The sequence below is a fragment of the Lynx rufus genome, unplaced genomic scaffold (assembly GCF_022079265.1).
Source record: "Lynx rufus isolate CCGP_SWC_20201006 ecotype Redwood Valley unplaced genomic scaffold, mLynRuf1.p SCAF_29, whole genome shotgun sequence".
NCBI classification, from domain to species: Eukaryota; Metazoa; Chordata; class Mammalia; order Carnivora; family Felidae; genus Lynx; species Lynx rufus.
In genome coordinates this window covers 7,087,311-7,105,273 of record NW_025814844.1, presented here as the reverse complement: position 1 = coordinate 7,105,273, position 17,963 = coordinate 7,087,311, and the positions used below count along the sequence as shown (strand labels likewise).

The following is a 17,963-nucleotide window of genomic DNA, read 5'->3' as shown; positions in this document are numbered from 1 at the left end:
AACCACATGGTTCCAAAAAAACAAAAGTGGAGAAAAGAGCATCCTGTGGAAAGGGATCGTAAAGATCTCCATTTCAGGAAAGACCGAAAGGGCAGGGCAGGCAGCCAAAGGCAGGAATGGCAGACACCCAGCGTGAACTTGAGATTCACGATGCACACCTCTGTGAGATTACCTCAGCCTGGTGACTTGTGTCATCCCAACTTGTATGCACGTTGATGCTTCCCGGATCAGTCCCCAACCCAGACATTCCAATCATCCCCTTCACTCTGGCACTGTCACAATGATCTGGTGGCCGTGCCCTGTTGCGGGCAAAGGGAGGGTCGCTCCCAGACAGCTCGGGGCAGCCCTCCTCTCCTTTTCTGAGTTGCTCTCCCATTTTGCGTGATTGCCGCCATAATCTCATTGCAACTGTGTCCTGCGGAGATGGAACATTTCATTTTCTTGACCTGCAATGTGAAATGAGTTAAAAGTAGGTGCTAAAGAATGATAATATGGAGCTTATGCTAGCTGCATAGCAATGGGCTTGTCTGCTTTCCAAAGGGAATGAAAGGCAGCGAGGGAGACTCTTTTCCTGTCCTAAAGATGTGTAGAGTATTCACCAGTTCTCATGGAGCAGGCCAAAGTGTTGGCTAAAGTCAAATACAACCAGTTGTTTAATTAACAGAAACAAACATGACCATTGACAAGACAAACTCTTCCCTTACTGTTTACAATGTATGGGTTGTATCCGTGTTGTTTTTTATACTTCAGTATTTTAGGCTAAATAAAGTTTTTCTAAATCTCTTTCCCAAGTGCTGTATTTACTGGCATAATTTAGTTATAAAGAAACTCAGCCAGTCAGTTATTTAGAAAATATATTTGGAGCATTTGAAATCTATTAACTACTGAGATAAATAGAATGGCTCCCAATATGCCAACATTTGGTAGAATAAACCAATTTCATTTTATTGTTTTAAAGTTAAGTTTTTTTAATTGAACAAAAAAGCCAAAATTCAAAAGCATGGCACCCTTTTTCCCTCTTGTGAATTTTATGTGTTATTTATTTTTACACGGATTTTTAAAAATTTTCATCTTTTTATAACGTACATATTTTATCTTTAAATCTTTCCTGGCAATTTATTTAATATTACAATATCCTGCAAACCCACTGCTTGGCTGTATGTTCCAGTGACATATTGGAGGGGTATACTTAAGATGTAATTACACTAAAAAGTAGTAAGCATTATTAGTTTTAAGGTTTATCTGGATAACTAGTTTGAGGGATATCCATTCAAACAAGAGAGCAGGACATGCCCCTGAAGTTGTCAGAAAGAAAAATGACCTGAAACAGGCTATGCAGAAGGGTTTGTATCTGATAAGGAGTGATTTTTACATCACGCCTGCTCTCATTACAATTGTCACTTTGATCGCAAAGCATGCGTGGATGGAAACTTATCTTCTGCCTTGTGTCTGTCCCCAGTCTTGACTAGCTTCATCTGTCTGATGGCCACAGCTGGGTTCAAGATGCAGAATCTCTTATAAAATCTTAATATGAATACCTTTTGAAAGAAACATAGTTTATATGTTTCCAGTGGAAACAGATGGAAAGCTCTAGCTAGACACTCCCTGTTTCCCTGTGTCGACTCATCTTGGAATAAGCCCAGCCTGCAATGCACCAGACACAGGGAGGGCTAAGTTTTTCCAAGAATCAGGTGAAGTGTGAACGGGAAACCCAGTGAAAGGGTAGAGAGGGGCGATATCAATATTCAGTTTCAATTACATGTTTTTTTTTTTTAAACCAAGGAACACAAGAAGAAAATTCTAAGGTGAGAGACTTGGCCATAAAATTCCTGCTTTCAGAATGATCTGTCCTGACCACGTGGTGGGGACAGTGGCTTGATGGCTAAGATGCTCAGCACTGTCACATTCTGATTAAGAGAGTAGAAGCCCTTAAAAAAAAAAATGGATTCTGCGTAGTGAGTTGAACATTACATTCCTAGTATTTTCTCGTCCTGAACTCGTTTAGCTGAGGAAATGGATATTTCATCAGACGTGGATTTGACATTCCATCGCATTATGCCATAAACAGGACAAACGTTTGGGAAATGGGAAAGCAGGCGAGCTAAGACAGTAGTCACTGGAAGGCTCTGGTTATCTCATTTAAACAGATATTAAATGTGAGTGCCAGTAGTGTGATCATCAGCTGCTTCCCACTTTGTGCATAAATTGCTTAGAAGGAGTCTTTTGCCTACCAGATGTGACCTAGATTTAGAATTCCAAAGGCAGGGGAAAAATCTCTATTGTGTTAAAAAAACAATTGCTGGTAAAATGCATGGAAAATGAGCTTATCTCACTTTTCCAGGTGTTTGGGCTAATATGTTATAGAATTACTGCTTCACTTATGAAAAATAATTGAGGAAAATGTTCCAGCAAATCAAATTTGGATAAAGGCTTAGGATAGCTATTGTGTTGTTAGCAAGTTTTAAAACGGCAGAAAGGGCAGGGAGCCAATAGAGATAATAAAAATATAAAAAACTGTTTGAGAAGAGTCTCTTCTAAAAGGGTCAGCGCTGGGGGTGCTACCCAACTTCTGTTATGGCTTAGTAAAATATTGAAGAACAATATGAACAATTACCCTCCTTTCAGTGCATATGAAAGCTGTTGAAAAAAAATCAAAAGCTTGTCTGTCTGCTGGCTCTGATAAGTCTTATTACCCTGTTAAATGCAGCGATTTTTTTTTTGTTTTGTTTTTAAAACATAACATCTTTATTCTCTTACCCACCGTCTGTCCTTTTTCATTTCCTTTTCATCTTTAGGAGCTGCCACCCCGAAGCCAGTTCCAGAACCCGAGAAGGAAACAGACCACACGGTCAAAATTGCTGGAGTCATTGCCGGCATCTTGCTGTTCGTCATTATATTCCTTGGAGTTGTGTTGGTAATGAAGAAAAGGTGAGCTCCCAGCTGTTGCCAGAGATGTGGTTCTACCCCGTCATCTGCCAGTTTGCTTTGCGTGTGTGGGTGGTTTTCATGGCTAAGACACATCTGTGACTCTGTTGGTATTTTTCATCATATAGCGTGGAAGGTTACGAGGCAAAATTTAGAGTAATGGCTGTGGAGTTGTATGAATATGCAAAGTATATCATGCCAAGGTAACCTAAGACTGTGTCTTCCCACACGTTGGTACGTAAAGCTCTACAAAATCTTTAAAAACATCTATCCGTCAGGGAATTTTTATTACCGATTACTGACGTACTAATGTAGTGGATGGTCTCAAGGACATGAGAAAGAAGAGATTTGCTTCTCATTATAATGAAGATAATGGTGAATTTATCAAGCCCATGTTTCGTGTAGGCACCATGGTAGGGGCTTAATCAGCACAACACCCCATGACAAAGGGACTCTTAGAAAACAGCCTGATAGGAGCCCAGGCCATGGTGTGACTGAAAACAAGAAAAACTCATTAAATGTTGTCGAATGGCTCTGTTTAGCTGGGGGGTCGTGTGGGGGAGGAGAAAATGTGTTTATAGCCGTTGTGGCTATAATAAGCAATCCTCACCTCCCACACTTAAAAAATATACTGTGTCTATTGTATATAGAAATGAGTAAAAACTTAACGATACAATGTTCAACTTATGCAAAAATTATCAACATAAAAATATGTGGTAAGCAGTAGCGTAAATTTTCCCCTCCAGAGATACTACTAGGTCTTAATCCTTTTCTCTGTAGTTTAAAAACAATTATAGACTGGAAGTAAGTCATGGATAGTAGGAGGTGAGGATGGAGAGGTCAGCAAAGCAAGGTCTTGAAAATCTTGTCTGTCATCTAAGGAGGCTGGTCTTGGTCCTGAGATCCACTGGTGGCCTTTAAGCAGGTGGTAACGTGATGTAATTTTTGTCTTAGAAAGATCACTTTGATGTTAGGGTTGAGAACCATGAGGAAGGAAAAGAGCTCAAGTTAGGAAGACCAGTTGGATGAGGAGGGGGCAGCCTTAGAATTATTAGGTGGTAAGTTGTAGCATTATTAGGTGGTAAGTTGTAGTTTGAAGGCAGAAGCCCAGAGAAAAGGAGCAATTATACAAAGAGCCTCGTTACTGACTTAGACAACTTAGGGAAGATGTTCCCAACTCAGAAAATGCGGAGTATGGGAAGTAGACATAGGCAGGGCACAAAGTTTGGAGAGGTAGGCATGTCACTTTTTCAGTTCACTGTTCCTATTAAGGTTAGTGGAAATGTCCGCGGGACAGTTGGTTGTGCTGGTGTGGACTTGGAATAACAATTTCCATAGTCAGGTCAGCACCCTATGCCGGGCTGAAGTCCTGGATTTGGATGAGATCACTCAGTGTCATTGTAGAGTGAGAAGGAAGTTAAGGATGAAGGGTAAACCTTGGGTAACGCAGTATCTAAGGGGTGAGTTCTTATCTATCTATCTATCTATCTATCTATCTTTTAAAAATTTTTTATTACATTTATTTATTTTTGAGAGCCAGAGTGAGACAGAGCATGCGTGGGGGAGGGGTAGAGAGAGAAGGAGACACAAACTCCGAAGCAGGCTCCAGGCTCTGAGCAAGTGTTCAGCACAGAACCCGATGTGGGACTAGAACCCACGAACCGTGAGATCGTGGCCTTAGCCGAAGTCGGACACTTAACCGACTGAGCCACCCAGGCGCCCCTCTATCTATCTATCTATCTGTACACACACACACATATGCATCTTTTCTTGCTCTGTCCTTTGTCTTATGTTTACTGTTCTACATAGGCCTCAGGACAAACCATCGCTCTGTCTCAGCTGCACGTTACTAATGAGTCCCCATAGTTTGCCACTTCTTTCCCACTTGCTTTACATCCTCAATTTCTTTCTCTCTTTTTCCACCCGTCATTTAATTTCTCCTCTTATTTTTCTTCCCATTTTTTTGTCTTGTGATGAGAACTTTTAAGAGCTACTCTCTTAGGAACTTTAAAATATGCAACCTGGGATTATTAACTATGGTCGCCATGTTGTACATTATGTCCCATGACTTATTAGTTTATAATGGAAGTCTCCTCATTTTTAATTCTTTCTTTTTTCTTTTCATTTCACTTCCCTGTAACTTCCTTCTCTTTATCCTTCTTCTTCTCTAGCTATTTATCTCTTTATTTCTTTCTCTTGTCCATTTTCTCTTTTTTTATTTCTTCTTCTCTTACTTCTCCATCACCTCTTATGCATTTTTCTCCCAGATGTTTTGCATTGCCCCCCCACCTCAGTGTTCATTCAGAAGACTTCTCTTTGCTACCAATGGTTAATCCTGTTTTTTTTAAAATATTATTCACTATAAAATCAAAGTAATGCTAGGCCTTTCCATGCCTGGATATTCAAACTAAACATTCTGAAGGGATTTATTTTTAGTTGAGGGAATATGTTGCATTTCTGTGTCATCTGGCAAGCTCTCTATGAGGAATAGCCTGAAACTACTAATCCAGTTGCCCTTGTGACCTTAGCTAAATGTCATTTCATCCTCCAAGGGTCTATTTCTGCTGGATTAATTCATTATTCTACCTAGGTCTCTCAGGTAGTCATGGAGGTTATGTTATAAATTATGCATTTGAAGAGATTGCCTCCGGTAACATATGGTCTTGATACAACATTAGACTAAATACCAATAACTCATATCAAATTTACATGATTATTTACTAGGTAATGATCTTAAAAGGGTTGTTTTCATATCATGTGCCACTTTTGTATTTGTTTTTTCTGAAATACAGAATATGCTCTCTGTGGGGTAAATTTACCAATATATCATTCCTATAAATATAAAACTTACAAGATTTAGACCTGAATAGTCATATCATATTTAATAGGAATTCTGACAAATTCTGAGTGTTCAGGGTTTTTCTCCAAAATTTTAGTCTAAATTTTAAGTTGTATTTTTAAATAGTTAAAACATGATATTTTATCTACCTATCTAGGGAGAGAGAGCACACATGTGAGCAGGGGAGGGACAGAGAGAGAGAATCCCAAGCAGGCTCTACTCTATCAGCATGAGCCCAATGCGTGGCTTAATCTCATAAACTGCAACAAGGTCATGGCTTGAGCCGAAATCAAACATCAGACATTTAACCAACCGAGCCACCCAGGTGCCCCTAAAACAACGTGTTAACGATGGATAAGTTGCAGATGTATCATTGATAGGGAATAAGCCACACTCTTTGGTTAGAAGAACCCTGAATTGTTTGTTTGTTTTTATAGAGGTCTGCCATATGACATTGTATTAGTTTCAGGTGTATAACATCATGATTCAACATTTGTATATACTGTGAACTGATCAGCACAATGAATTTAGTTAATGCCCCTCTCACATTGTTACAAAATTTATTTTCTTGTGGTAAGGACTTTCAAGGTCTCCTCTCAGCAACTTTGAAATATATGCTACAGTATTATTAACTAGGGCTGGACATTACTTCCCCCGACTTACTTATTCTACAGCTGGAAATGTGTACCTTTTGACCCCCTTCACCCACTCTGCTCACCTCCCACCACACGCAGAACACCGAATTTAGACTTGCAATCCCTAGGTCTTTATTTTAAGTTTGTGATTCTGAGCTTCTCTGGGCCTTGGAGTCCTCATTTGTGAATTGAGAGCATAACATGGGATGATCTCTGTAGTTCCTCCCACTTCCAGTCAATTGGTCAGGTGTTCCATAGGTAGTGGCCTATGGTGACACTGTACGTTTGCTATTCTGGAAATACAGTGGGTGGCTTATTGCCATATTTCATTATTTAAACATACTCCATAGTTCTTCCAAAGACTGTCTTTGTTCAGTTGGCTCAAGTCTAGAAGTGTTACTTGGTGAAGAGCTTATCTCTTAGCCCCGTGTCCTGCTGTCACACAGCAGGCAATTAAAAGGAAGGAGCAGGGAGGGGAATGAAAACGGGGAAGGAGAGAGAGGGAAGGAAAAGAACTGCCTCAGGTGCAGTTAAAGCCTGATGCTAATCGGAGTCGGAGTCCTGCCTGCATGGGCGAGTTAGTCCACGTTGCTTCTGCCCTCAGCCCCCGGCCACAACCCACGCAAATATGTGCCATTGGTCATAAAGACAGACTGGGCCCAGGAGAAAGGGTGCTGAAACAAACTCATCAATATTTCTGGAAATACAATTGGAAGTCTGTCCTGCTAAGGAAAAGTCAGTAGTTACTGTCTGTGTTTATCAGCACTCCAGGCCAGATGGGCCTGAGCCCCTGGGAGGTGGGGGACAGCAAATTTAATTAGGAGGCATTGCCAATTATAAGCTTAGCTCAGATCATATTGCTTTCTGAAGGGTAGGCCTTTTATAAAAAGTGGTTGCTGGGGCGCCAGGGTGGCTCAGTTGGTTAAGCCTCCAACTCTTGGTTTCAGCCCAGGTCATGATCTCACGGTTTCTGAGTTCAAACCCCGCCTCCAGCTCTGCGCTAACAGCACAGAGCCTGCTTGCAATTCTCTCTTTCTCTCTCTCTCTCTCTCTCCCTCTCTTTCAAAATAATAAACAAACTTAAAAAAAAGTAGTTGTTGGGGCGCCTGGGTGGCGCAGTCGGTGAAGCGTCCGACTTCAGCCAGGTCACGATCTCGCGGTCCGGGAGTTCGAGCCCCGCGTCGGGCTCTGGGCTGATGGCTCAGAGCCTGGAGCCTGTTTCCGATTCTGTGTCTCCCTCTCTCTCTGCCCCTCCCCCGTTCATGCTCTGTCTCTCTCTGTCCCAAAAATAAATAAATGTTGAAAAAAAAAATTAAAAAAAAAAAAAGTAGTTGCTGAAGGTAGGCCCCTAATACATAAAATCCATTTGATTCATGCTAACTCATGGAATTCTTTCACATCGAGGCAATAGTGACTGAAAACTGAGATAACCATCAGTTTTATTTGGCTATAATTTTACAAACTTACCACAAATGAATGACTAATTGTTCACTTGTTTATGAATATTAATTTATTGGAACCTTACCTGGACTAATGTACTATGAAACCACCTTTGCCTTGAAAGCTGTTAGCAAAACCTTTACGTTTATTTTTTATTTTATCCTATAAGCAAAGCAATTTCTTATTTTCTCTTTCGCAAAAATATGTGTTCTTCGGGGGGTGCAGTGTTTTGTTGCAGCAAATGTTGATAAAGGGTAGAAGATGGATATGAAATTAAAGTTTCATACAGAGTCATATGACAATGTAGAGGTGACCCTTGAGCAACACTGGGGTTTAGGGCACTGGCCGCCCCTCCCCTTCCCCCCCCCCCCCCGCTGTCAAAAACTCATATAAATTTGGGCTCCCTCAAAACTTAACTACTGCTAGCCTACTGTCAGTTGACAACATAGTCAATCAACACATATTTTTTATGTCATATGTTCTATATACTATATTCTTACAATAAAGTAAGCTCGAGAAAAGAATGTTATTTGGTAAATCATGAGGAAGAGAATATACATTTACACGACACTACTGAAAAAAACAATCCATGTGGACCCACACAACTCAACCCTGTGTTGTTCAAAGGTCAGTTGTATTTTCGAAATTAATATGAAATAAGTTGAGTAGGAGATACTTAGTATTTATCATTTTTCATCCATGTATAATTAAATATATTTCTATAAATGAAAATACCTGCATTTTCAACATTTTTCATAGGGAATAATTTATCTCAATAACATGTTTGACAGAATTTAGCATACAAACACCATCCATTTTTACCCTGCTTAATTATATTTACTATTGTTTCTAAAGTTGATATAGATCTTTTAGAAATTTGAGAACATTTATATTAATTACGGTAATATTCCTGTCTCAGCTATTGAGGTAAGTAGAAATTACAGAAGTTGTGGCTCTATGAAAATAATTAAGGAAATATGCACTCTTAGTCAAAGTAGCAAATGTTAGCTATTCAACTACAACAACACCTGTTTTAGGTAAATGTAACTGTTTTAATCCTGAAGCACTCTACCTCTATCTCTTTCCAGAACATATTTTAACAAGTGTACATTTTGCAAATGCAGCACATGCCATTAAATATTTAGAGCCCATTCTATTATATTTAAACAATACTGATACTGAGAAAGAAATCTCAATAAAAAATAGGAAGTATTTCTGAAGACACCATGAAACAAAAAAGATAAGAGAGAAAATTTGATGAAAGCTCTATTTTCAAAGGGATGCCTGCAGCATGAGGCTGGAGGCAAGTTGACATTATCTATAGCTCTTCTGCTATACTTGTTTACATATGAGATAGGAATTCTTTCCCTCTATAGCTCAGTGTGAGTCGTATGTGGAAAATGTCTTAAGTCTGGATGCTCTATTGTTTCAAAATCACACTTTCTGAAACTACATTGAGAAGGTTTCTTTGTGATTATTATTTAGAATATGTGTACTTGATATGCAGCTGTATAAATAACCAGATGCTGGGACTTTCTGCTCCAGCACAAGCTTTGGCACGCATGAGACAGGATATCTGGGTACACAAAGAAGGATGCGTATGTCATCCTAATCTGTCAATCAGCTAATGTCCTTCAGTTTTCTAGATGATAACTGGATGGGCTTGTGGTACAGAGGTAAGTTAAACAAACTGACCTTTCTCAAGGCCTCCTCTAACCTGGACTTTATGTGATTATTCTAATAGCTCCTGTATTAGACACTATTTCTGGACTCAACTGAATGGTTTGACTATGTTCTATTACCTTCCATCAAGGGTTCTTTGGCAGCTCTTTATACGGAAGATTTTATTTTAAACAGGAGGGTGGGGAATATAGGCACTCATTTTTTATTTTATTTTTATTTTATAGGAGAAAAGTGTCAGAATGGTAAGGGGCAGCCACTGGGCTTTGGAACCTTAACAGATCTGGTTTGAATCCCAGCTCCTACTTGGTTAGCAGTGTAAATGCGGATGAGTTACTTACCATCTCTGAACTTTTGCAATGGGAAATGTGGTGATGAGGCTACTGTGTACTTCACAGGGGAGCATGAAGATTAAATAAGATAATTCATATACATAGCTGGTGCTGGATAAATAATAGCATAGGGGCCTAGAAGGTTGGGAGATTGTTCAAGGTGATGCAGGTAATACAGGGCAGAGCCTGGCATAAATCAAAAGTATCTGGTTGTTAACCACTCTGCTCCACTGCTTATGGCCACAGCATTAAACTCAGAGATGCCTCCTGCTCTGTTCAAACTCAGGTACTGTCCGGATCCATTAGTTGGAAACACAGTGTAGTCATCAGCTTACCACAGTTAACCATCACTCTAAGTCTGCAAAGATTTGAAATCTGCCAGCATGCTTTGGAAAACAGCTAACTAAAAGCTTTTTCCACTTCCTCCTTTATAGAAGTGTTTTTTAAATCCTTTCAAGTGTGTGTATTTTGTGTCCTTTTTGGAACAGTAGGTTTCCTTCGGGTAACTCACAATAGTTGAGGGTGCTGTATCCTCGTCTGGTTTAGTGACTGAGAGAACTTTGTTAAGTTTCATAGTAAGCCGTGAAGGAAGGGAGTGTTTCACTCCAGGCCTTCCTCATCAGAGACCAACTCTAGAGTCTGGGAGCAGAGTGGAGTTACCAGCCATCCCTAGGCACAGCCACCTACCTATATCACACCTTGACCCTGTGGCTTCCAAGCTGTGTGACCGTGGGCAAGCCGCTTGGCTTTGTGTCCCTCGGTCTCCCCAGGTATACCAAGGGCAAAATAAGAGTACTTACTTCGTAGGAGTGTTAGGAGAAGAAAATGAGTTTCTACTGTCAAAGTGCCGGCCCCAATAAATATTACCTACGTTGACAATATACATAATCTGCTACCTCAGTATATGAGCCGTAGCTGACCCTAGGTTCAATGTGCATTGCACGCATGCCTCAAAGTTTTTGTTTCCATACTCAAGAGACGAGGCAGGACAAAAGGCTGTCTGTCCTGTAGAGGGAATCCACCTCTCCTTTGCCCATGGAGAACATGGGTCTTTAACTGTGAGGATAGCAAGGAACACAGCTATTACAAGGAAGGCAGCTCACGGTTCCTGTAGTTGGAGGCCAGGCTTTGGGGCAGGTGCTACAGCTGCAAGCACGAGGGAAAACCACTCTTGGGCCAAACTCACCCAGCAGTGTGCTTTCTGCACAGGCCACTGCTCACTCAAGGGGAGGGATGAACTATGGCTTACAGGGAAGGAAGTAAGCCAGAGTCCTGGGGCATCGATATGACTGCTCTTGGGGAATTCCCTCTAAGCCCCAAATTCTCCAGAGCGGTCATGGTCTTGGCAGTCAGCACAAATACTTTGTGTATCCAGACCTATGAGACCCAGATCTAATAAGGGGCCGAGCAGTCCTCCTCCGGGGTCAGAACAAAAGGGCAGCATTTCTCTCTCTGGTGTGCTCAGCAATGTCACACATCTATTTGGAGTCCCTGCACCTGCCTTAGATCCTGCTCAGCCAACTACCACAGGTCAGGATCAACCTCTGGAACTATCTGGAGTGTGGACCCTCATGCCTTGTTACTCGGCACCAGCTCCCCACCTGCACACATTGAGCGGGGTTCTTAGCAGCCATCTCAGGGTACAGTTGTCCTGCTGATTTGTGTTGTTAGTGCCTGTAACTTTCTAACACAGCTCATTTTTATCCTATACTCATTAGCATAGCTTCTTAAAACTTGTTCTTTTGGTCTGTCTTACCTCTAAAGCTTAAGTCTAACAGTACCTAAGAGGGTGTTAAGAGGGAGGTGATATTTACCACCAAAATTGACCATTCTCCACAGGCGATCTCCCCAGATGATGTGCGTTGTATGCATTGATATTTCCAGCTCAGTCCCACCCAGGCTCTCCCTGTTTCGTAAAGAGTGTATGTCTCCATTTATGTGGACATGACTTCACTTTCCAGTTTGTAGAGTGGGAAATGCCCAGGGTGTGAAAGCTGAGGATGACTTTAAATCTGTCATCTTGGTTAGTGAATCCAAGAATTCAAACTTGATATGATCATTTCTTCAGGGCGCCTGGGTAGCTCAGTTGGTTGAGCGTCCGACTCTTGATTTCAGTTCAGGTCATGATCCCAGGATCGTGGGATCAAGCCCCGCATTGGTCTCCCCCACTGAGTGTGGAGCCTGCTTAAGATTCTAGATTCTCTCTCTCTCACTCCCTCTGCCCCTCTTCCTCTCATTCTCTCTCTCTTACAAATAAATAAATAGATAAATAAATAAATAATCAATTCTTTCTGTTTTTGTTTTATATTGGTGACTGAAACAGTAATGAAAAAGAGTATAGGAGAAATATGTATATACATGTAAATATATACGTGTATATATGTTTAAAATTGGCCGTTGTCTAACCTGCTTCTTTAGGCAACATTTGTGATCCCTCTTCTTCTAACATAGATCTAAATTTCTTTTTAACAAGGAAAAGAGTTATATCTGAAATCTTTGACTTATGTTCATTTGTAGAAAATTACATATAGTTAAATTTTAAAGAGGATAGAGAGGGACCACTATACTAATGAGGAGAAGAATGCTTTCTCCCTCCCTCTGTCCCTCCCTCCCTCCCTCCATCCTTCTCTCTCTCTCTCTCACTCTCTCTCACTCTCTCTCTCTTAGCAGATCTCAGCATTCCAGATGCAATAGTCTATTAAACAGTGTATTGAGGTGAATAGGAAAGGCATGGTTTTGCCCAATGCCCTTGCCTTTAAGGTGCCCAGGGCTTCACTAGATCCATTGGAAGTAGTAGTTGTTGTTGTTTTTTCATATACGCTGTTTCCCCATCGACACTGCTGTGGTAGAACTGAAGTGAAGCTATTTTTATGGCTTTTACTGCAACAAGCAAAACTTGACTTATTTATTAAATTCAACATACTTCTATTTGTTTGTGAAAACAACACAAAGCATAAAATTGGCAAAAATGTAGCCCTGGTTATCGTGTCTAAGAATGGCCCATTTTATCACTCAGGCGTAAGAGCAGGCATGAACACAACTCCTGGACGTTAATTATGTTCCCCAGGCGACTTGAAGCAGCACCTGCCTGAACACCAGAATTCCAATTTGGACGCTAGGATTTGGTGCTCTCGTTACTCACCCCCTCATTACAGCACTCACATACATTCTCCTTGCATGCAGACTCTTGAGTTACCTGGGTCTCCTCTCTCTTTTCTGTTAGATTACAGCATATTAAAAGCTGTGATGTGATTTTTTTTCTAACCATTTCTGGCACTCTGCTCTCATGCCCTTCAGGGTGTTTTGCAGGTAGTAGGCATGTAGGTTATTTAGCAATTACAGACAAAAACTCTTCTTTAATGCAAGCCCTTCACTGCAACACTGGACTTTGAATTGCTTTGGCTTCTTATTTATTTGGGAGATGTATGTTTTATAATAGCATAAGATATTTTGCGGGGCACCTGAGTAGCTCAGTTGGTTAAGACCAGGCTCAGGTCATGGTCTCACAGTTCATGGGATCAAGCCCTGCATCCTTGGGCTTCAATGCTAACAGCTGAGAGCCTGCCTGGGATCCTCTCTTTTTGCCCCTCCGTGTCTGTCTGTCTGTCTGTCTGTTTGTCTGTCTCTCTTTCTCAAAATAAATAAATAAAACATTCTTTTAAAAAGATATTTTTTAAGTTTTCTGGTGGACAGATTCCCTATTTTGAATAGCGTGATTTTTTAAAGTTTGTGTAACAATTACAGTAAAACCTTGGATTATGAGTCCCTTGTTCTGCGAGTGTTCTGCAAGGTGAGCAAATATTTCTAATAAATTTTAACTTGATAAATGAGTGATGTCTTGCAACACGAGTAGTACATGATGCGAAACATCACATGATCACAACTAAGCCAATAGTTCTTGAAATTCGCTTTGATATAGGAACGCCTTGGATTACAAACGTGTTTCTAGAACGAATTACACTCGCAAACCAAGGTTTTACTGTATTTACATTGTTAATTTAATATATTGAAACAGTTTCAATGAATAGGAATAGATTTAAATTGAGAGACAGCTCAATTAAAAGAAAAACGGGTTCATAACTATGATTTACTTAAATTATTATTTATGTTTAAACCACCTCTGAAGTATTTCTTATAAAGTGTGTACTCCTTTGGATAGTTTTCACAACCAACATCAATTTAGATAAAAATCATCATATTCAAAAAATGAATAAACAGCCTCAGGATGAGTTTTTTTTTTTTTTACACGTGAGCATAGGCCCTAAATAAATTAAAACATCCAGTTTGTCAGGTCTTCCTTTCAGTGGGTTTATGATGGAAATGTTCAGACTCCTGTCTTCAGTAGTTACGCCTGGGCTTTCTGAAATTCATTCGGGTTTTCTCATTTCCAGCCCTTTGGCCACTAATAGCTCTTTCCACCAAAGGAAATTGTTCCTTTGAGTGTGTGCTGATTGGAGTGTATGATAAACATTGGTTCACTGTCCTCATGTCAGAAAGAAAACATTAACAGAAACAAAATCAGGAAAAAGCCATTTACCCAACAGCTCAGTGTAAGGATATAGTTACTAGGAACTATCAAAATGGCCTGTATTTTTTTTTTCCTGATTTGCCTAAAAGCCTGGGTCATGGATCCAGAGTCTGAGCTCAGTCATTGAAGAAATCAGCCACTCCTAAGAGAATAGGTCAGTTATCAGTGCCTAATTCTTGGGTACAGCCTTAACCTTTACTTAAAAGGAAGAGAGAGCAATCTCAGAAATATTTAAGATGCGTTTTTAAATGTTTATTTATTTTTGAGAGAGAGAGAGAGAGAGAGAGAGGATCCAAAGTCGGCTCTGCGCTGACAGCAGTGAGCCCAGTGTGGGGCTTGAACTCTCAAACCGTGAGATCATGACCTGAGCTGAAGTTAAACCCTTAATCGACTGAGCCACCCAGACGACCCATAAATATATTAAGATTTTGAAAATGAAGTGCTGACATAGTATTAACTGAAATTCTTTGCTCAGTGACTATCATGTGGGAGTAGTATTACTCCCTTAGGGGACACTTGGAAATTCATGAGGGTGTCTTTGTTGAGAATTGCTTAATTGAACTTGCATCTGTTGGTTGTATAGTTGTGCAGCTAGAATACTTGAGATTGTTCTTTTATGATTTGTCAAGCTAGAGTTGACTCAGAATTCTGGTCTTAAAAGTGGCAGTAGGTACAGTTTAAGGGTCAAATCAGATCTGCCTGTGGGGCCTGTAAAGGTGACCCAGGTGAGGGGCGCCTGGATGGCTCACTGGATTGAGTGTCTGACTTCGGCTCAGGTCATGATCTCAGGGTTCATGAGATTAAGCCCCTCGTCTGGCTCCATGCTGGTAGTGCAGAGTCTGCATGGGATTCTCTCTCTCTCCTCTTGCTCTGCCCCTCCCCAACTCGTGCTTTCTCTTTCTCTCAAAATAGGTAAATAAACTTAAAAAAAAAAAAAAAAAAAAGACCCAGGTGAGTAAAGGTGAGGCCCCGGTGGAGGGCGTATCTCAAGAAGGCCTCTGCCATTCAGTTTCGGTCAGGTACACTATGCTGTCACAGATCTTCCTGTCCCCTCCACTCAGGGAAGCAAGAAATCTCAATTGGTTTTATTAAATCTTGTAATGTTTTTTATTATTGGCCATCAGTCAATTTTTAAATTTAAATTTTGGCCAAATAAAATGGGTCTCTAGTCACCAATCTGTGATTCCTAATTCTATTTTAAGATAAACCAAGCAAGACACAGTTACAGGACCACATTTTACAATTTTCCATCACCTATGTTTCTGGCTATAGGTTTTGTCTTATACCAAACAAGGACAATAGACTCCTCACCCATGCCTCTTCTCTGCCCAGCTTCTCATTAATACCTGTGATGCCCTCATATAGCAAAACTGGCCTGCAAAGCATTTTGTAAATTGGTGGTTCATACTCGGAAACACACAACAACTTGAGCTTCACTTAGCTTGTGGGTGATGTTGCCAGGTGGCTTGGATTAAGTGTGCCTCCAGTTTATAACTGGGGCATGTCCCCGCTTTCTTCACTTAGAGATACTGTTGACTCCTGTCTCTCTTTCTAGTCCAGGGTTGAGATCTTTGGACTGTAGATGAACTTCCGGTAGTAATCTCTATTCTAGCGTTTTCACCTGATAAGATGTCACCTTAATCATCTTTCTGCTCCTTTAAAACAATTCCCCCAGGGGTGTCTGGGTGGCTCAGTCGGTTGAGTGTCTGACTTCAGCTCAGGGCATGATCTCACAGTCTGTGGGTTCAAGCCCCGCATCGGGCTCTGTGCTGACAGCTCAGATCCTGGGGCCTGCTTTGGATTCTGTGTCTCCCTTTCTCTCTGCCCTGTCCAGCTCATGCTCTGTCTCTGTCTCTCTCTCTCAAAAATAAATAAACATTAAAAAAAAATTCCCCAGTGTAGAAGAGGGGACTAGGCTACGCTCAGCAATGCTCATCTTTGTGGATGGGCTCTTGGGAGGGAAGCCAGCCCACACCAGCAAGGCCTTCCTTCCTAAGGTGACTTCCTGATGGACTGTGCCCTGGGTGCTTGGGTTCTTCTGCTGCTTAGTCTAGCCTGGGTGACAAAGCCAGCAAAAATTGGAGATCACGTGAGAACAGGGGATCTGTGGCCCTATAACACTATGGCTATTGATTTCCTTATGCTGAGCTTGAGGACTAATATTTACCAATCTGTAGTAATCTGAGAATAGAAAGAGTATATCTCTCTATATTTCCTTTCTCCCCACCCCAGCATGCGTGCGCACGCGCACACACACACACACACCTTTATAACCTGTCTTTAAGAAAGAGAATCCAAATTTAAACAGTTTCCAGTGCCCTGCAGCTTTGAGCTGCCCGTGTGTCCAATCCACAGTATGGTGACCCCGCTTCGTCTTGACAGCAGGCTACAGTTATGAAAATGGTCTGCTGCTTTTATCTGTGGCAAATTCCAGAGCCCTCGGGGCACATCTAACAGACGTGCCCCACAGCCCTGCCACCCCATCCTCAGCCAGCAGCTAGCACCTCCTGAAGAGCCCACAGCAGCCTACGAGTCAAGTCACGACCATGATGCGGCTCATTCGTCAGGCCGGACCAACCCACTTTCATTCCTTGGCAGGAAATTGCTCAGGTACCTGAACTCCACCGGCTTCGCTTCAAGAACAATTTAATTTTCTACACCCTAATTGCTGTGCTGGTTCATGGACTCAGATGATACATCCCTTTGGGTCTCCAGACAGTTTCTAACTCTTATCCCCAAACTTCTCCCTTAATTCTGAAACTGATTTTTTTTTTAACGTGGAACTTCGGCAAGTCTAGCTTATTGAGTGTCCCCTCAAGTCGCGACATAGTTACCAGTATTGCAGTGGTGAGGTCGAGGCTCTGTCACTCCACCGTCAGTCTGAAGCGCCCCTCTGCTGTCCACAGCTGATACCAGATTGTTAGCGATAACTCCCAAGGAAAGTGTGCCAAGCACAGAGGCCCGGACAACGTTTTAACAAAGAAATGCAACCTAAATGATTCATTCTTATTCTGTGTACCCTTTTACTTTTTTGATCACCACTGCTGGGAAGAACAACAGGGAAACAAAATTTAACTGAAGTTGTAAGTTGCTAAGTGAAATGATAAATCATTATGTGAAGGGAGAAGCCGATTAGAGGAAGAATGTGACTGATTAATGAACATCATTAACAAGTTCAGTTTCAAAGGTCAAAATTATAGATCTGATTATGTGCAATGTGACACTCTTTATTGATGTTCAGGTCCTTTTGCTAACAGAGCTAAAGGACATTATCAACAATTACTTTAATACCATGTGTTCTATGACTTACGAAGTTTTGAATTCTCAAATATCTTTTAATTAGTGTCCTGACCAGAGCATTAGCTCTAGGATTTTCAGTTTAAATTGAGGGCACTCAGCAATCATTTCTCTTTCAGAACTTTCGTTGCTAATGTTACCGATAATATGTAAAGAACCCACAACAATGAAATTGGAGTTCTGAACAAGTAACAAATCAAGTTAAACTAAGGTAAATGAAATAGCCATAATGAAGACCCATAAAGTAAGAGAGAAACTAAGAAGGGGTCCCTGGGTGGCTCAGTCGA

The 17,963-nt window shown here is 41.0% G+C and overlaps 1 protein-coding gene across 1 annotated transcript in view; it reads left to right on the top strand.

Moving 5' to 3' along the window:
* Positions 1 to 17,963, top strand: part of PTPRM (protein tyrosine phosphatase receptor type M) — a 595,371-nt gene that overhangs the window by 366,078 nt on the left and 211,330 nt on the right. The window contains exon 15 of the mRNA XM_047090212.1: positions 2,796 to 2,928. Within this exon, the coding sequence (XP_046946168.1) occupies positions 2,796 to 2,928 (133 nt within the window). The remainder of the gene's footprint in view (positions 1 to 2,795; positions 2,929 to 17,963) is intronic.